This window comes from Jaculus jaculus, chromosome 4, assembly GCF_020740685.1.
Source record: "Jaculus jaculus isolate mJacJac1 chromosome 4, mJacJac1.mat.Y.cur, whole genome shotgun sequence".
NCBI classification, from domain to species: domain Eukaryota; kingdom Metazoa; phylum Chordata; class Mammalia; order Rodentia; family Dipodidae; genus Jaculus; species Jaculus jaculus.
The window spans coordinates 36,215,015-36,242,192 of NC_059105.1; the positions used below are offsets into that span (position 1 = coordinate 36,215,015).

Below are 27,178 nucleotides of genomic sequence, written 5' to 3' on the forward strand. Positions count from 1 at the left end.
AATGGAATATGTGTAAAGGAAAACTAAACATTACACATTTTTCAATATTTTATTCATTTGAATATAATTTGGACTCCAGGACAGATCTACCTTGCAAATGGTGGCATTTAGTAAGAACATCAATCAAGTTTTCTTTTCATTCAAGCACTGAAACAAATAATTTTCCTCATATCATACAGACACTTAGTCATTGAAGAGAATAGACATTAATTTTATTTTTTATTAAACTGTTGTAAGGGTTACAGTTATATTTCTATTAGCTGTGCAAATAGAAAAAAAATATCTTGTATCTAATTTAATATCAAAATTTTCCACAGGTGGTCATTAAATACTGCACAGGCTAGCGGATAAAGATCATTTCATGGTTTCCAATTCTTGACTTAAAATTCTGTTTCTACCATGTACTTTTATTAAAATTTTCCAGTGATTATTTTTCTCCAGAGAGCATGCTTATAAAATAATTCTCTCAGTTCTGCCAGGCAAAAGAGACATCTGATTTGAAATAGTTTGTAGGTTAGGCAGCCAAGTTAGACAGAAATAATTCAGCTGCTGCTGAAGAAAATCAATAGTGTTAGAGCAGTTGTCAAAAGTCAGATTAATCAAGACCAGTTTGATCCCAGTGTCTGTGAAACACCAGAGAAGATGGAAGTTTCTGAGGGTGGAACATTAGGCCTTCGCTACAGCAACAGCCAGGAAATTCATGATATGTCTGAATATGTTCAGAAAGAAGCCTTGTTCTCCTCCTACCTAAGCCTGTGCCAACATGCTGCAGGGCACACCACAGAATACAGAATTTAAGCAAAAGAGCCCAGACTCACTTGAACCCAAATCAATCTTGCTATTTACCATAATGAAATCTTAGGCAAATTGTTGAACAAAAATAGAAGCAGTATCTTTCTATGTAGAGCTTTGAGAAGACGTAAGTGAGAAAGACCCTCTTGTTGCCCACAGTGAGCTCAGTCTAGAGTCTGGGTAAGGCCCTTCACAGTGCCACGGTAAGAGCAGGGAAAGTCAAAGAACCAAGAAACTAACTGAAGTGAGAGTGGCCATGGGCAAGCTTTCACAAGGATTTGAGGAAGGAGGGACACTTGACTCGGTCTCAGTAAAGACAGGGAGTGGTGAGGATCCCTGTAATTCCCAAGGTCAGTTTGAGTGCCCACTGTGATTCCCTAACCACGGTTCCTTCCAGAAGGATATTCAAAAAATTTTTCATGTATGGCTGATATCATTGGCCCTGTGGTGAATTCCAAGCTTAAGTCTGAAGCAATACATCCAGGCACATTTTTTAGAAGAATGAAGTGTTCCCGAATTTACGGAGATCAGCTTAACAATGGTCTCAGTTTGCCTGCACAGTGCACCAATTCTCCATAACAATGAGCAATTCTTATTCTCCTTTCACTTCCTCCTAGAATATGATCCTCTCTTTTTATACTGCTAAGTATCGGCAGCAAAGCTGATGTGAGCCAGCTGGCCCTGGAAAGGTCACCAGCCATCTGATTCCAGGTATTTCCTACCATACTCTTTCCTGTTAAGGCATTCCATCTGCCAGGTTCAACCTCTGTTGACAACTGCCTGAAAGGAGGCAAAACCCACCACACGTCCCAGATGCAGTCCAGGCCATTACTGCCAGTCCACAAAAGCCAGACCTTTAACCAGATCCGCCTCCCCTCTAAGTCCCGGGAATCCTCTTGCCCACCAGCTAATGATGAGGACCCAGATCCTCATCCTGCCCCAAGCAAGTCCCCCAACATAATATAAAACCTCATGCCTCCTCCCTAACTCCCACACCAAACATAGGAAGAAAAACTATTCCACACTCCTTCACTCTTGTGCTCCATGAAATCCATAAAGCAAATATGATTGACAGCTCTCCAGTATAGCCATCATGCTGTCTTTATATGTTCTGCTTTTGAAATGTGGGTCCTGGGGATTGAACTCAGATCCTCATGCTTTGAACACAAGCACTTTACTATGTTTCAATCATGCCTTCTCGAGAACAAACTACAAACTCTGAAAACATTCAAATTGGCACATGTGTAGTTCATGCAAGGTGAGCTTAGCGACAAAAGGCATTTGACAGTTCCTTTGTTATGCTTCCTGATGCTACTCTCCAGTAATGTGCCTCCACCCCTGCCTGCACACACCAGAAGTCTCCCTGCCTCCATCCTCTTGGATTCAGAGGGGAATAATTGCCCTCACTGAACCATGGTGGAACCACTGTGTTTAATGTTCATTCCAAGCAGGAAAAGCCTTCTTCTCTTTTAGTCCCAGATGTTCCATATAGCTATTCCCATCACGATCTCAGAGGGACAGGCCTGGGTTCTAACTAGGACTTCTCTAAGTCTTCTCTGCAGCATGGGGCACTGCTCCATGCTTTTTTCACAGAACACTAATCCATCTCATTTGCCCTCGGAGGCTTACATCTTCAAATCTTAGTCTTCTACTTTTTCCCTTGGTCTCAGTGAATGTTGTTGCTATATTCCAGTACTCCACAGCCCCCCCTCAGAGACCTTCCCTCCTCTTCAGCCCCACACCCTCGCCAAATGATCATTATCCTTCTCCCCCGTGGCCCCATCCTGAGGGACACAGCTATCCATGCAAAGAGATGCTCACTGACTTCCATTGCTCATTGATTCTGTGACCTCAAGCTTGTTTTGGTTAGTGAATCACGTCAACTGCAGGGAGCATGTGCAGATTACATTAAATGAGGGTCTCTCAACCTCTAAACCACTTTTTATTATTCTGCTCCTGATTCACCATCTCTGAAACAAGCATCCATGTGAGAAGCTCCAATACCCAAGGACCAGAAAGGCATGCAGACCAGTCATATTTCCACACTGAATTCCTCGATCCAGTAAATGGGAAAGAACATGTATACATATATACACATAGGTACACAAATAGAAATATATTTGCTCTAACACTAGTTTGCAATCCCCTTGACATATGCTTAACTGCTCTAGAACATTCATCCCAATTCTCTTTCTTGGTTTGTTGTTGTTATTGTTTTCACGATTTCCCAGAATTCAGATGTGGCCAGTTAAAAAGAATGCAGGCTTTGGAATTAAACATCAGTCCTAATCCTGACATTCTCACTATCAGCTGTGTGGCTTTAGGAAGTACTGAAACATTTCTCAACCCACTTCATCATCTGAAAACAGAGAATATTTCCATCACGATCTCTGAGGGACAGGCCTGGGTTCTGACTGGGGGCATTCCTGCAGGGCTATTAGTTAGAAGACATCCCTCTCTGTGTGCACGAGGTCACTGGCTTCTCTTCCTCTCTTCATTCTGAGTAACGAGCTCACGGGATGGTTGAGCATACAGCTTCCTCAACAGGAAAAGGAAAACATGACAATGAGAATCCTCATTCATACATCCAGACCCTCCATTATCAATGTCTGGATGTGATCAAAGATAACTTGGGGCTGGAGAGATGGCTTAGGGGTTAAGGCACTTGCTTCCAAAGCCTAAGGACCCAGGTTTGATTCCCCAATACCCACATGAGCCAGATGCATAAGATGACACATGCATCTAGAGTTTCTTTGCAGTGGCTACAGGCCCTGGAGGACCCATTCTCTCTATCTGCCTGTCTCTCTCTCTCTCTAATAAATTATATATAAATAAATGTTTAAAAGATAACTTGTAAGCACAGGACAGAAGAATGCTCACAGGGCATAGAGAGTATATCTCAGCTGCCAGCTTACTACAGAAAAGGAAAGCAAAACTCATTTTCAATAAGTTGGTAAAAATAAGGTAACAGTGGGATGAACGTAGCATGGATTAAAATGCTGTCAAGGTGAGACAAGAGGATAAAGACAACACCCTTCAAGCGTGCATGAAAAGTCATTTGAGATGCTCTCTAAAGCCTGAAGTCACCTTCTAAAACATCTTTTCCGCAGTTCTTCCCAGAGTAGCTTTCTCTTTTTGTTCAAATACATATCACTCTGTGAATTACATCATGTTTTTGAAACACTGCTTGTTGCTATGGTAACCTGGGAAGTCACTCTGTAACTTCTAGGGGAAGAATTTAGCCACTCTCTAGGGGTTCTGCAGGCTTTGCTGACAGGCCATATTGGCAATGGTTTGTGCTTTCCCCAAGGCATTCTCCAATTGGATTGCTGAGCATAGGCTGGTCTCTTTTGCTAGTGTTCTGGAAAGTTAAGGAACAGGTATGAAAGATGGAGTCAACACAGTGTTGAGGATGATCACACTGAGCATTTGAGGTGGAGGTCAGGGGATAGCAGCTCTCTGAGAACAGCTGGGAGTGATGGCATTGTCTCTACAGTAATTGGAAAAATCATAGTGGTACCCAGTGCACAGCCTTAATGTGAAAATCCGGAGATCTCACTTAGCCTTGTTCAAATACTGCCTCACCTTACTTTCTTACTTTCTTCTATGATGATGATAATTTACAAGTCTCTTCTACTCTTAATAATCTATGGTGGTAGGCCCCTGAGTGAGACTGGAGTTCCAGGAAGCATGAATCAAAGATCCACCTAGACCTGCTTCACCTTACAACCTATAAATGGGAAGTTCTGGGTCTGAAACACTCCAATCCACATTCTTTCCCTGAGTTCAGTGTTCATGTAAGAATATCTGTGATAGAGTGAACATAGAACAACATAGATTTCCAAGAAGGGCCTTAATGTGGGTCTCTGTGCTGTGTACCCCAGAAGTGGATTGACTCCTAAGAAAATGCTTGAAAGTCAAACAGTTGCCTCCCCGCAAAGAGCATCTTAATCTCCAGTGACAGAGCATAAATATCAGATATACCTAGGAGTAGGAACAGGAGAATTTACCCCTGACACACACACTAAGTACTGAATTTACACTGAGACAAAAGTAAAATGTGGAGAGCTGGAAAGATGGCTTAGCAGTTAACCATTTTCCTACAAAGCCTAAGGACCCTGGTTCAATTCCTCAGTACCCACATAAACCAGATGCATAAGGTGGCACATGCGTATGGAATTCATTTGCAGTGGCTAGAGGCCCTGGTGCACCCATTCTTTCTGTATATCTGCCTCTTTCTCTCAAATAAATAAATAAATAAAATTAAATATAAAAAATAGAATGTGAAGAGCAAGAGCAAGGTAGTTAGCTGGAGCTCACATCCCAGACTCTTAAGGCCAATAAAATAAAATAAAAGGATTAACCTACAGAGTTTTGTTGGTCAGATGGGAAAGAAATTAGACTGAGGAGAACTAAGAAGATGGAGACAGATTCTGCATAAAAAATAGTTGTCCTTTCCATCATATTAGATTTCTTAGAGAGGTAGTTTAGGGGTGATAGGACCCCAAATTAATAGATTTCTCCTTGACTAAATGGAGGACTTGTCCTTGGGCCTATAGGGGGAAATCGAGGTCATTCTACTTCATTATAGGTCGGAAACACTCTGCCCTTCCCTGATCTCTGCCCCCTTAGGAAGTCTTCCACTCAAATCTAAGAAGGCCTTTCCTAGAGAGTTAAGATTTCTGGGAAGAGTGCCTTTTTCCAGAAATCCTGACCCCAGGCACTTGACATCAGGACTAGACTGGCAAAACTACCCACCCTTCCACGGGGCTTGTGGTGGCCTGAATTAGGTGTCCCCCATAAGCTAATACGTTCTGAATGCTAGGTCCCTAGGTGGTGGCAATTTGGGAATGGGAGCCTTGCTGGAGGCATTGTGTTGTTGGGGGCAGGCTTATGGGTGTTACAGCCAGCTTCTCTTTGCTAGTATTTGGCATAGTCTCCTGCTGCTGTTGTCCGCCTGATGTTGTCCAGCCTCTGCTTATGCCATACTTCCCCTGCCATCAGGAGCTTCCTGTCAAGTTTGTAAGCCTGAATAAATCCTTTCCTCCCACAAGCTGGTTTTGGTCAGGGGCTTTGTGACAGCAACAAGAAGGTAACTGCAACAGAGTTCATAAAAAACCCAAACCTGAGTCTCAAGAGTTTGCACTGGGGACTTTTCAAACTCCTTCTTGCTTCTCTGGGCAAGAGCTCTGCCATTTTTACTTCTTGTAAGTTCTGGGCTTGTTAGACTCCATTTTGCCTCCATGGGCAAGAGCTATATCTTCCTTCCCTTAAGCTCCACTCTCTTAAAGCTCCAAGCTATAATAAAATTTTTTAGAACCTTATCCTCTGGCCTGTGTATTTCATTCTTTGAATTTATAAGACAAGACTATGAATACACACCAAAATTATCTGTGTATTGGTATAATGTATTGGTGCATTGGTGAGGAACCCCAAAATTCCTGTATCACTAGCTCCTCAACTCTGCCTTTAGAGCATCTGTAGTGTCCCCAAAGCTGTGATTATCTGTCTTGGAGAAGCTCCAAATCAAGCTAAGCAGAAAAGACATTCACACTTGAAACCATTAGAGATGAAATCAAGGATGGCTGTGAAAAAGAAGGGAAGAAATCCATGTGAATTAAAAGCATCAGCATATCTGATGCTGGACACTTGAGCGGTCTCCTGTTTAGGGCCTTCTCTGGCATTTAGATCTTCCATTAACTGCAAAAACATGATCTCCCTAAAGACATTTCAAGTAGAAATAGTACTATACTATTCATCCGGGGCTTCTAACTTGTATATTTCTTTATGCATACCAACCAAAGACCAAGAGAGCAAGAAGTATAATCTCCCACATTAGAGGATCACATCTAATCATCACTAACCTGTTTAAAAAAGAGCTGCTCATTTTTGTTTTAGAAATCTTTTGGCATGCTTACCACCATACTGGCTCAACTGTTTGTTAAGAGTTGGACTTTCTGGGGAAGAAAATGAAGTGTGCAAGAGTGTGCAAAGGAATAGACAGAGACAGACAGACAGAGGGATTGAAATGGAGGCAGAGAAAATAGAATAAAATGACAATTCAAAAAACGTGGTGGAAATATAGGAAGCCCTAGAGAACTTCTTGAAAGTACAAATATCTGGACCCACGATCCAGATTCTAAGTCAGTGTACCTGAGGTTAAGCACCTGAATCAGTGTTTTTAAAAAGTTACATGTGGTCCCTGACCACACAGAGAGTCACTGTACAAGACAATAACAGGATGTAGAGGTCAAGGATAAAAACCTTAAATGGAAACCAAGCAGGCTGTGACACACCTCCGTTACCCAAGAATCACACAGGCTTCAGTGGTCCAAGGGCAAGTCTTGCATACTGATGGCAATATAGAAGGGCAGGTGTGTTTCCACTACATTTGCAAAATAGTCCATTTGTAAGAAACAGGGAAATGTTCCATTTACAAGAAAGACCAACCAAAAATGAGTGTGCAAGGAGTGTAGCCAATGACATTGGAGTTGTCCCAGCAACTGTAATCAGTGTGAGTGTGTAACCAAGTGTGAATGTGGGGTCAGAAAGCGAAGGTGAAGACCCTGGGAAAGGAGGATGCTGTCATTTTTAACAGACTGCTGCCTCTGCAGGAACCATATTGTATCCCAGATAGAAAAAACCAAGCAAAGAATGCTTTGCAGGTAGTAGGCTGGTGAGGAGCTGACTCCTGAAGCATTATTTGCTCCTTCCGTACTTTTCCAAAATGTTTCCAGCATTTCTAACATTGGAGACTCCACTAGGTGCTGAGTGAACTAATTAAAGCCAAAGTGAAACAAAACACTCAAATATAAGAATGATAGCAACAGTTCCAGAAACAATCACCAAAGACTCTTTATTTAATTAAAAATATTATACATGTTGTTACATTTTCATGGAAAATATTGAGTTAAAAAACACCAACACTGTTAGTTTTCAGAAACCTTCCTGCACCCCATTCTGCCACCCACTGCCTTCTGTCAGGGGCATTTTCTTTGTGTTTGTAAAGAGTTGTACCCAAGGAATAAGAGCTCCCTAGATTATACCTACAGGTCTCCTGGAATAAGCCATTTTCTTGACAACAGTGTTCTGTGGAGTTCACACAAAAGCCAGGTTTGACTTCCTTGAAATCATTGAAAGGAAGTGAGTGTTAAAATCCCAAAGCTTGTGTCAACACCAGTTTAGTACAACCTCCTCATGTCTCCAAGTGAGTTAGCACAGGACCTTGTGTGCAACCAACTGTGTTAGTGTGCTGAGCACCCCCATACACAAAAAGTCTCCCCAGAACCATTATGGGAAGATACTGTCATCTAGTGTTTATGTTCAAACCATCAGCAAATACACAAAAGCACATGTGACCCCATGCACAATAATACTATTTAAAAATGCATTTTGGGACAATAACACTTTGAAAGTCAGAGGCCAACACATAGCCATGTGAGTATTGTTTTTAAATCATCATGCAATTATACATTTCTTAAGAAAAAAAAGCACAATATAAAAATTCAAAAGATCATTTCAGCCATAGACGTCTCAGGTAAATACAAGGTGTGTACAATACACTCCTCTCCCTTGCTCCCTTCCTTTCTTTGGACCACTTCTTTTCTTGACCCCACATCATAATGCTGCATCCTTATATGGCTTCCAAGTGATGGTTTTACTAAAATTAGATCCGATGTAATAGAAAAATATCTTAGCTCTGTTTACCCAGTCTTTTTGCTTTAAATTGTAATATGCTTAAATTTGAATTCTACACCCAGCTTCATGTTAAAGAGAGACAAATTACTCCCAAAATACACAAACAAATAAAAATAGCTGGTGACAAATTGCCTTGGCTTTTAGAGATTGAAATATGGTCTTTTTTTTTTTCCACAAACAGTCTCTCAGTTGATGGGAATAAAGTAAGGCTGAAATTGCTTTTCACATTCTGGTTCTGTTGGGGGCATTTTCACATAGACCCCTGTTGTAAGAGGACTTCTTTTCTTTAGCTGTCAAACACAAAAAGAAACAGTAATTATAATCAAATAACACAGAGACTGCTTTCAGCCACATTGGATTCAGAAAATATTGGGTCCCACCCCAGTGAAAATAAACATTCACAACATACGGAATTATCAACTCTAGGAGATTTTCTTATTTTGGCTATTAGAATTCATTTTATGTAAATAATGCTGTGGTTTCGATGTAAAATAACAACCACTTTCTCTTACTGAAAAATGGAAGGAAATGGCAGGAAAACTTCACCAAGAACACCCAATATGCCTCAAAAAATTGGCTGCATCTTGTCTATGGCAGAATACGTTTATAAAGATCACTAATATTAGATCTCCTATTTGGGTGACATATTTCAAATCTAGACTTCTCTTGGGCTTTTTATTACTTCTTCTTTTTCCGAGTCAGTTTCCAGTCTCTATCACCTCAAAAAATTGATATCTGGGCGGAGTGATGGCTTAGCCACTAAGGTGCTTGCCAGCAAAGCCAAAGGACCGAAGTTCGATTCCCCAGTAAAGCCAAATGTGTGGCTAGGGGCCCTGGCGTCCCCATTCTCTCTATCTGCCTCTTGATCTCGTGCACACACGCTCTCACATAAATAAATAAATAAAATTTTAAAAACAGAAGTTAATGTCCATTCTACAAGCCTGTGTGGTAGTCAGTCACAACTGAGGCAGAGAACCCATAGTGAACCCATAGTAAGAGCACAGCACTTCTAGGCTGAGCGGAGGTCCATCTTGGTGGTGGTCAGGTGTGGGGGAGGAAGAGACAGACAGAGAGATACGATGATAGAGAAATAAAGAGGGAAAGGCAAGTTAGAAGAAAAGGAAGGGGAAGAGGATAAAGAAGGAATTTGAGCTTGTGATGGGAAAACCAGCCTTACAAGGAGGTGACTAAGAAGAACCATTAGAAAGAAATCCTGTCAGGTGGCCCAATCCCATCCTTCTCTCCTGCTCACTACCACTAACTATGGTAAGTAAAAATTTACATGTTCATTTAGTGAGGGAGAAGGCCAAGATAACTCAGTGAAACAGACTGTATAGGGACAGCTGTGACACAAACATCTACAACATGAGCAAGGAAGTCACAAGGGTGGCACCAAGAGATAGTTTCCAGGTAAAGTGGAGGGACACTTAGTAGGGGAATAAAACTCCATGCTGGTGATCCTCCCTTGCAGGAGCGTTTGGCCCAACACAATCGTGGTGCTTCAAGGGTATTAACTGAAGCATCATTATCACGAAGGTGAGGACCAGAACAGCTGCCCCATGTTGTTCAAACAGTTACTCAAACTGAAACCCTGCCCAGAAGCACACAAGCATTCATTGTCACACATGCTCGCGTACGGAATGAGTCACCCTGAAACCTCAAAGGCAGTGCTGGGGTTCTGGTGTGCTCTTGACCCTGTCCTTCCTCCTCTTCATTTATTACTTCATCTCGAATCCATAGTAAACTTGATGCCGTCACTTGGCCAGTAGATGGGACTAAGGGTGTCCCCGTCAAATATGGAGCATCCGTGGCATGCCACACTCACCGTTTTGCTCAAAGACACAGTGGTGATGAGGAAACTGTAAAAGAACAACCCCGAACTCGCGGCCGCAAGGATCCACAGGAGGAAGTCAGAGTCTGGGCACGGCTCTGGATCTGTGACAGAGATCAAATCACAGCCTCCCTGAGACAGTTTCCATCCTTGGGGCTCATCTTCCCCCACGTGTTAAAAAAAAAAGAAGAAGAAGAAGTGAGAGTGTTTCGACCTTGCTATCCAGCCCTATGTTGTATTAGAAGCCTGGCCACCTATTGGAACTTCCTCCAGAGTGTCACTACTGACACACATCATGACAGTCACCAAAGAACAAATGCCTCAGCTTGGCAAGAGGATAAAACACTTCCCCAGTGCAGTTTGTTCTAGTCAGAATGTTGTTCAGGTCACCACTCCTCATAAGCAAGACAGCCATGTGCCAGGGAACCCCTCATTAGAATGTCCCCATTCTTAATTAAGCATCATCTCAAACTAAGGAACAGCACTATTCTCATGTAAAGAAGACAGCCACGCAGTAGGAATGTTCTTAGTGAAATGGCTTTGCTCACCAATGACATAAATCTGGGTTCCATTGCCCATGCCCACAAAGTATGGTGGCGGGTACATGAGTTCCACCTGGCAGAAGTAGCGCCCGCTGTCAGCAGCCCTCAGTCCTTGGATGGTGAGGTTCACTGTGCTGGCACTAGAAGTGCCAGTGCAGACGGGGTCATCTGGGAAGGTCAACTCATCCTGCACTGTGTAGGTCGTGGCACACACCTCAGTCATCTGGCCGTTTATCTGCCGCAGCACGGTCACCCGGACCTCGTAAGTGTGCTGTGAAGACTCATATTCACACATAAAGCTGGCCACACCCCGGCTGCTGGCCAGCACCACTGCAGGCTGGGTCACATGCAAGGCTGGTATGGAAAGAGCCAAAGGGAAACTCAGTGATCTGACGTTTGTCCATGGCCAGACCCAGGTAATACCTCTGGACAAAGGATGTTTGTCTTGGATGAGTCTCCTTCCAGTTTTACCCCGTAACTCCTCCTAGCTCACCCTTTAACAAGACTGTCACCCTCCCCTACCCTCTTCCTTCCCATTCACCCTGCAGCCCCATTCCCTATCCCTCAGTTGTCTTCCAACTATCTCCATTAAAGATTTCCTTATTGGGAAATAGTCTCTTGAAGACAGTGGTTGTGGCAGGAAGAACACCAATGTGACAAATAGAAGACCCTGCTCTCTCATGAAATGTCATTTTGCCAAGTCATTCCATCCTTTCATTTTTCTCACATGCAGTGTGTGTGTGGGGGGGGGTAGATCATAGATCATACATCATTGTAGTGCCTACCAATTGGAGCTCCTTAAAGTCATTGAGAAACTATAATGAGCAGTAGAGGAAGGATAAGGAACCTTGCCTCAACTCTCAAAGCAAACCTTAAAACCAGCCATCCATGTGATCTAACTGTATTTCTGTCACCCAGAAGCAGAGTCCCAGATCAATGAACTGGCTACCCTATCCCTCACATCACAGTGTACAGTGGCATATGCTGTTAGACGAGGAAGCCACAAAGCTGAGGGCACCAGGTTGTTTCCTCTCTGGGTTTAGGCAACCCTGTTAACTTTTGTGGGCTTCCCCTGCCACCACTGCCACCTCTTCCGTCCTCTCTTCCTCCCTCTCTTCTTCACTTGAACCCTATCCTCCTCCTGTGTTCTTTCTTTCTCCTCTCATTTCTCCAAGAGAAAGGCATCTGGCTCTCTCTACAAAGTGGCTTTGCAATCATGTGTGGTGGTACATATCTTTAATACCAGTACTTAAAAGGTGGAGACTATACAGTGAGTTCAAGGCCAGCCTGAGGTTATCTTAAAAACAACAACAACAAAAATGAGAACGTCTGGGAATATAGCTCAGTGGCGAATTGTTTGTCTAGCCTGCACAGAGGTCTACCTCCAACAATACCAAAAAAATTGGCTATATGTTATATTATATAACCTGGTCACTATGTGGTAAATATTGGTGATGATACCCAAAATTTAGATTGAACAATGTCCTTTACTTTCTCAAACCTTTTAGTAGCTTACTAGCACTGATGGCAAAACAAGCAAATAAATAACATACAATGTTCTCCATGATCCAATCCTAAACTACTGCTCTAAGCTAAGTTTCCAGGATACCCCATAAATCACCTTAAACCAAAGAACACTAGTGCCTTCTGCACAAACACCTATACTGGACTACGTGCATCCTCAGAAGAGAGAACAAGATGGCAATCATGGCTATTCCAGCAGCCTGGCAGGTGAGACAGCAGCCTCCTGCTTAGTGTTCTCTCTGTCATCAGAGACACCCACTGGGCATCCTTTGCCCTGTGAGGACCTCATTAGAGTACTTAAGTTCTGCCTCTGCCCCCCTTGTCTTGCATCTAGCTCAAAAACTCCTGAGAGATATATTTGTATCCCATCCAAACAAGTAATATTATTTATTGTATTGACTCTAAGCCTAAGGAAGACTGAATTGTCTGATCTCCACCCCCAGGCTGAGGTCTTACTTATCACCATTAAGTATGATCACATTCAATCTTCCAGTACCCATCATGGGAGGAAACTGGAACACTTCTAAGGTCAATAATCTTCACATGTTCAAAATATGCAAAATAAGATGTGTATGACTATTTCTTCTCTGGTAAAAATTAAATCATCAAATATCTTTTGTGCTTCTGCTTGATACAAACCACAAGCTTTCTTAACTAAGGTGTAGAGAGAGAAGGTGAAGGGGTCAGTAGAAGTTCTCATCCTCTTAAGCAATGTAATAAACCTAGTATCAATCTCTAAGGAGTTTTATTTCAGCTGAACACCAGAGACCTGCACCTGAAAGTCACATGCAGGACAGGCAACAGTTAAGAATCTTATTCCAAAAAGACTAACAGTTTCCTTCCTTCTTTAATTCCCTCATCCTTTTTCCCTGCCTTTCCCCTGCCTTCTTTCCTGCCTTTCTTCCCTCCTTTTCCTCCTTCTGTCCTCCTTCTTTAACTTCAAGCTATTTCATCTTTAAAGAAATTAGCTAACATGGGCTGGAGAGATGGCTTAGCGGTTAAGCGCTCGCCTGTGAAGCCTAAGGACCCCAGTTCGAGGCTCGGTTCCCCAGGTCCCACGTTAGCCAGATGCACAAGGGGGCGCACACGTCTGGAGTTCGTTTGCAGAGGCTGGAAGCCCTGGCGCGCCCATTCTCTCTCTCTCCCTCTATCTAGCTTTCTCTCTGTCTCTGTCGCTCTCAAATAAATAAAAATAAATAAATAAATAAAATATTTTAAAAAAAAGAAATTAGCTAACATGTGAAGGTTCCTAAAACAGCTAAAGATAGATCTACCATATGACCCAGCTATAGCACTTCTAGGCATATATCCTAAGGACACAATTCATTTCCTTAGAAGTATGTGCTCAACCATGTTTACTGCTGCTCAATTTATAAGAGCTGGGAAATGGAACCAGCCTAGATGTCCCTCAACTGATGAGTGGATAATGAAGATGTGGCACATTTATACAATGGAGTTCTACTCAGTGGTAAAGAAAAATGAAGTTATGAAATTTGCAGAAAAATGGATGGATCTGGAAAGGATTATACTAAGTGAGGTAACCCAGGCCCAGAAAGCCAAGCACCACATATTCTCCCTCATATGTGGATCCTAGCTACAGATGACTGGGCTTCTGCGTGAGAAGGAAAATACTTAGTAGCAGAGCCCAGTAAGTTAAAAAGGAGATACAAAGGGAAAAAAAAGGAAGGGAGGAGGGTACTTAATAGGTTAGTATTGTATATATGTAACAACAATGATTGAGATGGGGAGGTAATATGATGGAGAATGGAATTTCAAAGGGGAAAGTGCGGAGGGGGGGAGGGTATTACCATGGGATATTTTTTATAATCATGGAAAATGTTAATTAAAAATTGTGAAAAGAAAAAAAAGAACAAAAAAAAAAGAAATTAGCTAACAAGTTTACAGAATTGATTAAGAGGACTTTAAAACCTTGAACTGAGTAAGAAAGGTGTACCTCTCTTATTTTAGGTCAATTTTTAAGAGGAAAAATCTCAAGAGGACTGTGATATCAAGACCAACTATATTCAGCGTTGCAGATGACTTTTCTCTCTCAAGTCCCTTCATGGCATAGCAGTTTCTTACAGCATGATAGAACTACCTGAAACTGCCCTTGTCTCCCAAACCCACTCCAGGCTGCTCATGGAGGCCCTGGCACTGCTGGGCGCTCTGTCTCTGCGTCTTTGCTATTCTAAGCTGTCCCCTGCTTGCCTCAGAAAACAAAGGCAGTGAGCCTTTCACTTCTGGCTTTGCTATAAATCATTGCCCTGGGCTGCTGAAAGAAATGAAACTCAGGTGAGAAAACACATCCTCCCCTTCATGTTCCAGAAGCCTCCACTCACCTTTGGTCAGGACAGGGATGAAGACAAGAGCAAACAGGACCACATAGAACCAGGTTCTGGAAGCCAGCTCCAGCTGAGCTTTGGACCTCTGGACTCCATGACAAGCCATACTTAATGGGAACAGTGCTTGGGTCGTCAGGAAGCACAATGAAACCTTTCAGGATCCTGAAGCTTTGAAAGGTGTTTGAACCCACACAGATTCAAGGTCTTTATATAGATGGCTTTGATCACAGGTACGTGCTACATAGACGAACACACACACAGGGCACCTGAATAGAAAGCCTTTTTGTTTTGGTTTGACGAGAAAGGAAGCCGTGGGTTTAGCTGTTACGTTGAAAAGACAACCTCAAATACTCAAAGTAAAACTGAACAAAACAAGCAAATCCATTGGTGGAAAATGTGCTCAATTTGAAACTGAAGCTTTGCGTCCACATTGAGGATATGGATGGCTAAGTGGAATTTTGGAGGACAGAATTTCCTGGAGTGCAGAGGTCCCCCTAAATCAAAACCCAGTCATTTGGCCCTCTTTAAGCACCCAGTTCATCTCTTTGGCATTCCCTTTGCCAGCCTCCAGACCGTCAGTTTGTGACAGAATCTATGGGCATCACTTATAGAAATTGTACTCTAGCTATATGGGTCCATTCTTCTAAAGTCCCCTTGGTGTGCTTCATAGTAAATTTATTTTTGCCAACTTCATTCAGCATTTTGTTGAGAGAAAATACCAAAATCACAAATAAAATAAAAAGAAAGAGGGCTGCAGAGATGGCTTAGCAGTTAAGCACTTGACTGTGAAGCCTAAGGACCCTGGTTCCAGGTTCAATTCCCCAGGACCCATGTTAGCCAGATGCACAAGGGGGAGCACGTGTATGGAGCCCTGGCACGCCCATTCTCTCTTTCTCTATCTGCCTCTTTCTCTCTCTGTCTGTCACTTTCAAATAAATAAATTTAAAAAAGAAAGAAAGAAAGAAAAAAGAGGCAGAGACAACTATCTCTTATTTTGCAGATCAGGAAAAACTTCTGATGTCCATATAAATTTCAGCAGAAAACAAAATAAAGTTAGAGAAGTTCTGGAGTAAAGATTCCAAATGATCTAATAGATTCAAAACTTTTATAAAAGCATACAACTTTTTTATAATGGAAAGTTTTAAGCAGAAAATTCTAAATAGGGCTAAAAATATAACTCAGTGGTAGAGTACTTACCAGTACACATGAGAACCTAGGTTCAATCTCTAGCAGCCTATTTAATTTCCGAAACTCATTTTCCTCATTTAAAAATAATAACACTTTATTGGGGTTATTGTGAGTGATGTATATATTAATACATGTAGAGAAAAATCCATAACTAAGGATAAATATCACAAAAGTTCTTAAACTTATGGCAGATAGAACAAGTATGCATCTAGTAAATGCTGTAATTAAGAATCTAGGGCTGGAGAAATGGCTTAATGGTTAAGCTCTTGCCTGTGAAGCCTAAGGACCCCGGTTTGAGGCTCGATTCCCCAGGACCCACACTAGCTAGATGAACAAGGGGGTGTACACACCTGGAGTTTGTCTGCAATGGCTGGAAGCCCTGGCATGCCCATTCTCTCCCTCTCTCTCTCTCTCTCTCTCTCTCTCTCTCTCTCTGCCTCTTTCTCTCTCTGTCTGTTGCTCTCAAATAAATAAATAAAAATAAACAAAAATAAATAAACAAAAAGAATCTAAATTATTTAGAATATTTAGTATTCATCAAACTTATGTATTCTTTTAGCATATATTAAATATTTAAGATACTAAATACATATATGCTTATGCATTTTTAGAATACTAACCATTGAGGCCTACCATTAAATCTTGGGAAGTCCCATACATTTCAAAGATAAAGAAGCATTTACCAAGAATCCATAATATGCTAGGAATTGTGTGTACTTAGGAGTGAATGATGATAAGATAAAAATATAGTTAATACTTACAGGCCTCCTAGAAGACTGACAGATGAGCACTGTTTATTTGTACCGACTATGGCATTTGCCTGTCCCAGGGTTCCAGGGTTCATGCAGTCCGCACCCCTCAGCAGAAAGGCTCTGTCAAATGGGAACCTTGTGCGCCCTGTTAGCCCATCTTCCAGCACCCTTTCAAGCGCCCTTTTCCTCTGCTTCCATTCCCCAGCAAGCTTCGTTCAGGTCTTGTCACTGGTATACAAACTTCCTACTTCCTTTTTTTCTTCCATTCTCTCATTCTCTCTGCCTATCCTCTGGGATATGCTTATCACCTTCCCGAGGAACCTTCTCCATAACCTGCCTTTTAATTTTAATTTTTATTAACATTTTCCATGATTATAAAATATATCCCATGGTAATTCCCTCCCTCCCCACCCCCACACTTTCCCATTTGAAATTCCATTCTCCATCATATTACCTCCCCATTACAATCATTGTAATTACATATATACAATATCAACCTATTAAGTATCCTCCTCCCTTCTAATTTTTTTTTTTTTTACTTTGCTGAAGTTTTTTGATTTGAAGCAGCTGTTCCAACATTAGTGGTTTGGAGCAGTAGGACTTCAACTTTCAAGGGGGACGTTCTCAGTCTCATGAAATTCCATTGAAGCTTGCTCGAACATTTTATCAGGAACATTGGCTACTGGCTAGATGGGATTATTAATTACATCACTTCCCAATTCTTGTTTCAGATAAAAATAGGTCATATTCGTCCATACCTTAGTATCCAAATACCAAACAAATCACTCAGAAATAAAGCATATAAACAAATATCATCTATGGATCTAAGCATAGTTAATGTACATATTATCTATAATTTATTTCTTTATTCACTCATTTCATGTGACAGACAATCAGGCAGACATAACTCTTCCATCACTATTATGAAGTTGCATGTTCAGGGAAAGAGAACTTAATAAAGTTAAATAGCAAAGATAATTTGTTGTATAGAGAACAATGTTGATTAAAGCAGCAATGTTAAAAGATTTGTGGGAGGAGAGAGTTTCATGAGGGACTATCAGTGATAAAATGTGTGTGTGTGTGTGTGAGAGAGAGAGAGAGAGAAAGAAAGAGAGAGAGAGAATGGGCATACCAGGGCCACTAGCCACTGCAAACACTCTAGACACATGCACCACCTTGTGTAGAATTTTTCAAACTCCAACTCAAATTCTAAACAATGACAACCTAATAGACACTTTACTATGGGTCAGGTCCCAGGCTGCATAATGGGTAATGGATACTTGTAAAGTGAATAATAATTATACACACACACACACACACACACACACACACACACACACACCCTTAGGAGGGAACCTACGCAGCAGTAGCAGCAGATAGCTGGACCACAGAGTGCTATGGACATTACAATTAAAGTATTATACACAGCATAAAGGAAAGAAGCCATTGGTTCAGCTTTGGACACCAGGAAGGGCTTCTTGGAGGAGCCAGGGAAACTCAGAGCTAAGTGCCACTATGGAGTTCACACTTCAGGGAAGTTCCTCATTGCCCAGAAGGAAGGAGAGTGAGGATGAGTTCAAGATGGGATGAGGTGCAGCTAGCAAAGCCAGGAAGGAGATGACCTCCACACCCCAACCACCAGCAGCTTGGGAACTTTCTTCTATAAGCTGTCCAATAGTGAATGTGCTATGGTCACTGTTTCCACTGACCAGTTCTGCAAGTGGCCTAGGTTCCATTTAAACAAACAAGCACAGCTGCTCTCTAATAAACCCCTATTTATAAAAACTTAAAGAGGTTGGATTTGGCCTATGAGTCATTGTTGGTGGGCCAGGGGACTGTTAACCCCTGGTCTAAGAAGGTAATGACAACTTTGTAGACAATGTTCTTAAGGAACTAACCTATAATCAGTGGGTAAGAGGAGAAGTTTAGGATGGTGCAAGATTTATAGCTTGGGAGTTACTATGGTATTATAATTAGAAATTTGTTTCCTCTCATTCAATGCTCACAACAACCATACAAAACAGGTGTCATTATTTTTCCCATCTTATAAGGGAGGGAGCCAAGGCCTTGAGCATTAACATGACTTGTCCAGTTCTCCAGAGTAGACAATGAAGCCAGTTTCTGAAGCCTATGATACCCTCCATCACTGCACTAATGAAAGGCTTTAAAGTCAGCACTGATTTGAATCTGAACGTGGAGACTTGCCAGCAGTTGCCTTGGAAACACAGTGTTCTCTGGGCAATGGCTTTTACTTTACAAGGCTATTGCAAGGATTAAATAGGATAGTGTATGTCACATATGATGAAGGGCTTTAAAAAAAATATTTTTATTTATTTATTTGCAAGCAGAGGGATATAGAAGAGAGACAGAGAGAGAATGGGCATGCCAGGGCCTCCAGCTGCTGCCAACGGATTCCAGATACATGTGCCACTTTGTGCATCTGGCCTTTTGTGGGTCCTGGGAAATCAAACTCAGGTCATTGGGTTTTGAAATCAAGCACCTTAAGCACTGAGCCAACTCTACAGCCCTGATAAAGGGCTTTTCTGATGGTGGCAACTCAACAAGTAGGAGTCCTTTCCAACTACAAAGTCACTGAGAAGAAGACATGCAATGAGTGGAATGAAGAACTTGAGAAGAGCAAGTCATACAGTGAAGGCAATGGTCTTGATGTTGAACTTAGGCATCTGTGAAGTGACTCAAAAGCAATTGCTAATGGGAATCTGAAAAAAATATAAAATGATGAGACCTAAAGACATTAGCATATGCAGCTGTGAAGATACCGGCAAAAAACCCTAGGCCTGAAGTGAGTACCTTGTAAATGTTTGTTAAATGAGTTAAAACCGTTTTACATAAGAAAAGATGAGGGGGCTGTGGAATCAGTAAAGCACTTGCCCAGCAAGCACGAGGACCTGAGTTCAATCAACAAAACCCACACACAAAAAAATGCTCACTGTTGGTAACATAATTGTGATGCATGTGCTGGGGAGGCAGAGACAAGCAAACCCTTGGAGTTCACTGACTACCTACTCTAGCCTTAACTGGCAAGTTCTAGGCCAGTGAGAAACCCTATCTCAAAAAAGAAGGTGGACAGCATCCTTAGAATGACACTCAAGATTGTCCTTTGGCCTATACATGCATACACACTCATCCATACATATACCTGCACTTACTACACACATGTAAACACAACATGTGCATGTGTATGTGCATACACACACACACACACACACACACACACACACACACACACACACTAAAAAAGGATATGAGTGGGCTGGAGAGATTGCTTAGTGGTTAAGGCACTTCCCTGCAAAACCCAAGAACTCATGTTCAAATCTCCAGGTCCCATATAAGCCACATGAACAATGACACAAGCATACAATGTCGTACATATGCCCAAGGGGGTGCACATGTTGAGTTCGTTTGCAGTGGCCGAAGGCCCTGACATGCCCATTCTCTCTCTCTCTCTCCCTCTGTCTCTTTTTCTCTCTCTGCCTCTTTCTTTCTCTCAAATAAATAATTTTAAAAAGAGATGAGGGTTGTAATATAAACTTTCCAAGAAGTCTTAATCAGGTTCTCTGATTTTGCTTTTATGAAACTATTTCTGGCATAACAAGAAAATCCAAAGGCTATAAAAACCATGAATAAAAAAAATGGTTGGTGAAAAAGTTATGTTCACTTGTATTACCCCCAGATGACTTGATAATTATAAATGATAAAAGAGAATTAAGTTTAGCAGATATTGCCTTAATTAAGTGATTTCCACTGATGACGGAATGCCCTAACATTATATAGCCTAGATACAATGAACTGAGAAGGACACAATTGCCAAAATGGTTTAAGTCATAGCTAATGAAGAAATCACCAGACAAGTCCATAATCTGCAAAGCACCTAGGCTAGAACTATGTTTCTTCAAAATATGGTAATATAAAAGATTATAAAAGCAAGAGCCTGGAAAACTATTTTAGATTAATGAGGAATAAGAAAACATGATGATGATTGCATGAATGATCATTGATCACCCACATCATTGACACACTTGGAGAAATTTAAGAATGAATTGTACTGATATTACTATCTTGACGTTAAATTTCATGAATCTGACCATTACATCACATATAGAAACATTTTGGCTTTCAGGAAATGCTTAAGTATTCAGAGTTTAATACTCAAGGTATCAACAAATAACTCACAATTCATCCAGCAAAAGTGTGTATGTGTGTGTTTGTGTTGTGAGCAAGTAGAAAAAAAGAATAAAGTGATAATGACAAATGTTAAGCAATCAATCACAGATTTAGATAAAGAATGTATGTGTGTTCATGAAAGCATTACTAAAAGTTTCTTGTAATATATTTTTTTATAAAAGATTGGGGGCTGGGGAGATAGATGGCTCAGTAAAGTTGTTGCAGTTACTTTCTTGTTGCTAGGACAAAACACTTGACCAGAAACAGCTTATGGGAAGAGAGGGTTTGTTTCAGGCTTACCGTTTGGAAGAGAAGTTGTGCCATGGTGAGGAAAGTTAATAGGCCTGAGCAGGAAGCCTGGGAAGGAGTCTGAGCTAGCTTCAACACCCAGGGTCTAGGCTACGAAACCTCTAGATCTCTCCTAGTGATGCTTCTCCTCCCATCCATCCTCCATCTCCCACATGCTCCACCACTTCCCTGGGTATCCAAAACACACAAGCCTGTGGGATACATTCCTTTCAAACCACCACAAAAGTGCCTGTTTCACAAGCATGAGGACCTGAGTTCATCCCCACATAAAAATACTGGCATGGTAGCACATTTGTAATCACAGCCCTGAGGAGGCAGAGACTGACAGATCCCTGGGCCTTGCTGGCCAGCCGGTCTAACCTAAGTGGTGATCTTCCCACCAATGGTAGACCCTGACTCAAAGAAGCTGGTCAATGTTCCTGAGGATGATATCCCAGGCAATTGGGGGAAAAAATGAATTTAAATCCTTGCCTTCTCATTCCTGTCCAGTACTTTTATTTTCCCCTGTTATATCATGTATGCATATGTATGAATGTATATAAATAATAACGTGCTGCATTATATTACTTGTTATTATTACAGTCACTCATTTGGAGCTCTGTCTCCTTTACCAAATTCTATTGCAATGACACTTGCGCCCACACCCCATACATAGCACCTAGCCAGGATATCCTTTGTGCATAATAGATGACAGAGAATTTCTGTGTTCTGACTTAGCCCTTAAGCCTTTTCATTTCTCTTAGAACACATTCTCATCAGTGGAGAAAATATTAATAATAAAGAGATAAGCATAGAATTGATGAACGCTAAAGAGCCCCTGTTTAAAGCCTCATTGGTATGACAGACATGAGCCTATGTCCTGGATGTTCTATTTCCTACATGCTTGATTGTAGGAGACATTTTTCAACTGCTCTGATCCTCATCTCCCTCATCCATAAAATATGGCTAATTATAACTATCTGATTATTTTAATCATTCAATAAGCCTATACAAACAATACTTCCCAAAGTATGTATGCGCTCAGTAAATATTCACTTAGAGATTTTAAACGTCAGTAGTTATATGTCCCTTTTTCATTGTTATCTCTAGTCAATGGATGATGTGTTACAGTAAAATCAGATTTTCATGTCTGTATTGAGTTTCTTTGCCTGTCAGTCTCTGGAACCAAAAGTCTGTTTTTACCTGATTGCATTAAAAAAAAACACTTAACTCTATACAGGATCTAAGAATTATGTGTCTGTGATTAAATATTCGAATGTCTGAGGGTATCACATCCTTGGATGCTGTCATTTCAGATTAGGAAAGGGAAAGAAACTTTTGTTATTTACTTTTTTCACTTCAACATTTTTTTAAAGGTCTGTGGTTAGGAGGTTAAAGAAATGAAAATCACTAGCTAAAATTAGGACTTGGAGATTCACTGTGATTTCATGTATTCACGATCTTCCTATATTCTAATAGCTTAAGGAACCCCCATTGGTTATACAGTACTCTTAGTGGTTACTGGATTTGAAAGACCTCTCAAAATTTGCATCATTCATAGTGGTGCCTACAGTGAAGAATTTTAATATTCCAGATGATGTACAGTAGGGTGGAATAACTAACTGAGTGGGGCAGTTTAATCATAAAATTCCTCAGTTTTTAAAACTCATTCTGAGTATAATTCAACTTTTTTATATATTTGCACATTTTTCCCCTAAAACTCCTTTTACTCCAACCAATACACATAAAAACTTAATGTTTTGGTGAAAGGTGTGCACACAGCACTAACTATGCTACATAGTGCAAAACACCCCACACTTTATGCTTTCAGATGTAATGGGAAGAATGAAAAGTATAATATTTGCATAGCGTGCAGTGTCAGGACATCCCGTGACGTTGAACCTAGAATCATGCCTAATTAAGGTTATACTCTTCTGTTTTTGTGTTAATTAGCAAGTCACAGTACAACTCCTTTCAAAATTGACTTCAAAGGAAAAATAAAATCATCTACTCAAGGACCTGATTGCTGTGTCCATCGTCTCACTTCGAGAGAGAGTTAAAGAGAAAGGAAATGACATAACTGGAAAGAAATGCTCACTACGTTATCATTAAAGGGTGAAAATATGGACTGAGAGCCAGAACCTGCTTCAACCAATGGGGTAGGTTGCATCTCAGTCCCTAGGCTACTGTTGTCCATGTCATGAAGTTAAGTGAAAGTGGATGCCTCTGAGCTGGAGGCTGTCTGTATGTTCTGTCATGGGAAAATAGAGTTGGTTCCTGCTGGCTCTTCAATTTACATTATCCCCCGGCCAGGTGTAAAACTGCAAAGCTCTCAGGGAAGCAGGGTTATATTTGCTGGTCTGGATGCCTGGCCAAGCTTCATTTATACAGAGATGAAAACAAAACTTTTTGAATGAATAAGTCAACTGTGAGCAAAAAACAATCTCCGGGGGGGGGGGGAATCTATGTCTGGATTTCTCACACTCCTTGCCTTATAAGATGAAGTTGTTTTTTACTATTATATTATTTCATTTATGAATATGGACTGATTTTAGCCACTATTATCTGATTATCTGTCAGTCTCCCTAGTCTCTTATCCCTACAAGTAAAATTAAAGTTACATGAGTTTGTACTTAGTCGTTTATTTGTTTTGCCATACAGATAGCTATGAGTAAACTTAGGTAGGTGACTTTATTAAGAATAGATGTTGTCAAAATAGCACAGCTGTTACTTCATCTCTGGGGAAATTAATGTTGAGAATGCAGCTCACTTGCCTAGGGTCATACACTAGATGTTATTCCTTCACCATCAAAGAGAAAAAGACAGAAAGGAAGGGAAAAATCTCATATTTGATCTATGATTCCCTTGAGGCCACCTCACCTGTTAGGTACCTTGAGTGTATGTGATTCCCATTTAGAATAAGACCATTTCACAAAACAAGAAACATGGGGCCAGGAAGGTGGCTCAGCAGTTAAAGGTGCTTGCTTGTAAAGCCTGCGGGCCCTGGTTCAACTCCAAGGCTGAATGTAAAAATTGGCTGAAGTGTCTGATGTTTCTTGGTAGCAGCAAAAGTGCTTGATGTACTCTCGCATGCATGCACACACATAAACACACACACACACACACACACACACACACACACACACACACTCACTCAATTAATTTTAAAAAAGGAAAGTGTCCAAGTCATTAATGTTTTCTTGCCTGAGTGAAAACAAGAGGAAACCTGGGGATGTGACCATTTTTTTCTTAATGCTGAATAAGCTACTCAGTGATGGTGGTTTCATGGCACTGTGAGTGTACTAAATGTCACTGAATTGTATTCCTTAAAATGGTTAAATGAGATGGGCCGGAGAGATGGCTTAGTGGTTAAGCGCTTGCCTGTGAAGCCTAAGGACCCCGGATCAAGGCTCGGTTCCCCAGGTCCCACGTTAGCCAGATGCACAAGGGGGTGCACGCATCTGGAATTCGTTTGCAGAGGCTGGAAGCCCTGGCGTGCCCACTCTCTCTTTCCCTCTATGTCTTTCTCTCTGTGTCTGTCGCTCTCAAATAAATAAATAAAAATTTTTTTAAAAAATGGTTAAATGAGAAATCATTGCTGGGACAAAACACCCAGCCAGAAGCAGCTTATGGAAGGAAAGGGTTTATTTTTGGTTTACAGTTTGAATGGAACATTTTGTCCTGACAAGGAAAGCATGGAAGAATAAGCAACCAGCATCACTTCCTCACATCAGCTTGGAGGAAGCAGCAAGAGAGTGAGCTGTGCTTGGAGCTGGGCCATATCACTTTAAGGTACACCTGCGGTGACACACTTCCTTCAGCAAGGCTCCACCCCCTAAAAATTCTATAACCTTTCCAAATAGTGCCACTAACTGGGGGATATTTTACATTCAAATGACCACAATGCATACATATATATTTAGTCATGCTGACAAACTATCCTAGACTTTTTAAGATGATGAATCGTAAGTTATGGATGGTGGCACGTACCTATAATCCTAATACTTGTTAAATGCCATCATGACCAGTCTCAGAAAACAAACAAACAACAACAAAAAAAGATAGGGGGCTGTGTTGTGTGTGGTGGCACACACCTTTAATCCCAGCACTTGGGAGGCAGAGGTAGAAGGATTGCCATGAGTTCAAGGCCACCCTGAGACTATATAGTAAATTCCAGTTCAGCCTGAGCTAGAGTGAGACTTTACCTTGAAAAAAAAAGGGGAGGTGGGTAGAGGAGAGAATAATAAGAAGGAAAAGGAAGAGAAGGGAGAGAAGAAAGGAAGGAACGAACGAACGAAGGAATGAAGGACCGAAGGAAGAAAGGAAGGAAGGGAGAAGGAAAAAGAAGAAAGAAAGAAAGGGAGGAAAGAAGGAAGGAAGAAAGGAAGGAAGAGAGAAAGATGATGAATCTTAAAATGTGCGCTATTGGTTTTGCCAAATTGTATTTATTGATTGGTCATGTGGTTGTTGTTGTTTTTTCCCTTCTGAATGTAATCTAGATAAAATTTGTAGCTGACTTCCACTCCTTTCTAAGCATAAAGAGTGAATTTATCCAGGACTAGTAATAAAAACCTGCAATCCTAGATACTTAGGAAGCAGGAGGATTGCAAATTGAAGTCAAAACCTAGACCCGACAATTGAGCGAGACCCAATCTCAAAATAAAATAAAGTGGCGGCGAGCGGCTAGCTGTGCCGCGGACTCCTCGTGGCGGCGAGAGCTCCAGCGAACACAGCAGCGGCCCGGGACCCGGCCACGCCAACTTGGGCTGACGGCGGGACCCAAGCAGGAGCAGAATTTGGCAGCAACTTCAGCGGCTCCAGCACCGGTACCAGTGGCCCCAGCAGCAGCGGACCCAGGACAGCAGCGGCTTCGGGGTGAGCAGCAGCGGTGGACACGACAACGGCAGCTTCAGCAGTGGTGGGGGCTCCGGCGGAGGCACCTACAACAGCTGCAGAGGCGGCAGCGGCTCAGTTTGCCCCGTAGGAAAAGCAAGTGCCCAGCTCCAGAAACCAGAACAGCAGCCCGACGACCCAGGCAGCAACTTGACTGAGACCACAATCACCCAAGGTAACTGGGATTGCACCAGGGAAGGGTCTCACCTGGTCACAAGCTGACTTGGATACCTCAACAGACCAGAAATCTAAACCTCTTTGTTGATAGAGGATCTGGTCATTATAATAACTACTCTTGCATACATACTCGGGGCTGTTGTTGATGGAATGGGTACAGTGTTTAGCTAAATTTTAGAATCTACCAGTATATTATTCCACTCAGCCTGCTTGAATACTCCTATAGCAGGGAAACTCAACCCCTAAGAACATCTTTGTAGATACTCTGAGAGTCTTAAGAGCCACACCTAATACCTTAAGGTCCTACCCTGAAAATATTTTACACCAAATCAATTGATACAGCTAAGAATACACAGCTAGCTAGAAAATCCAAGCATTAACTTAATCCAAGATGCAAAAATATATACATTATAACACAAGAAACACTAAAAAGCAAGACGATATAAATCCACCTAAAAGTATTAATGCATCAGAAATGTCCTCCAGTGAGAAAGAGTTAGAGGAAATGCCTGAGAAAGAGTTCAAAAGAATAATTATAAATATGTTCAAAGAGGTCAAAGAACACATGAATACAACCAAAGAAGAAATCAAAGAGGAAATCAAAGAGGAAATCAAAGGAATCAAAGAAGAGGCAGGACACCAATTTAATGAAATAAAGAAGGCAATACAAGACATAAATAGAGAAATAGAAATAATAAAGAAAAACCAGTCAGAATTATTAGCAATGAAGAACACAGTTAATGAAATAAAAAACTCTGTAGAAAATCTCACCAGTAGGATGGATGAGGGAGAGGACAGAATATCTAAGCTAGAAGATCAGGTGGCAGACCTAATGCAGTCCAACAAAGAGAAAGACAAACTTATAGAAAAGTACGAGTGGGAATTTCAAGATATTCGGGACACTATGAAAAGATCCAATATAAGAATTCAGGGCATAGTAGAAGGAGAAGAATTCCACTCCAGAGG

The 27,178-nt window shown here is 41.4% G+C and overlaps 1 protein-coding gene across 2 annotated transcripts; it reads right to left on the minus strand.

Annotated features, from left to right (window-relative positions):
- Positions 1 to 8,675: 8,675 nt before the first annotated feature.
- Positions 8,676 to 14,835, minus strand: Ctla4 (cytotoxic T-lymphocyte associated protein 4). Of its 2 annotated transcripts, XM_004653561.1 has the most exons (4): positions 14,727 to 14,835; positions 10,870 to 11,217; positions 10,316 to 10,425; positions 8,676 to 8,780 (listed from the first exon to the last, which is right to left on the minus strand). In XM_004653561.1, the coding sequence occupies exons 1-4, from the start codon at positions 14,833 to 14,835 to the stop codon at positions 8,676 to 8,678; spliced, it is 672 nt and encodes a 223-aa protein (XP_004653618.1). The 2 variants fall into 2 exon arrangements, with proteins under 2 accessions (XP_004653618.1, XP_004653619.1); XM_004653562.1 differs by lacking the exon at positions 10,316 to 10,425 and having other exon boundaries at positions 8,713 to 8,780.
- Positions 14,836 to 27,178: the final 12,343 nt, after the last annotated feature.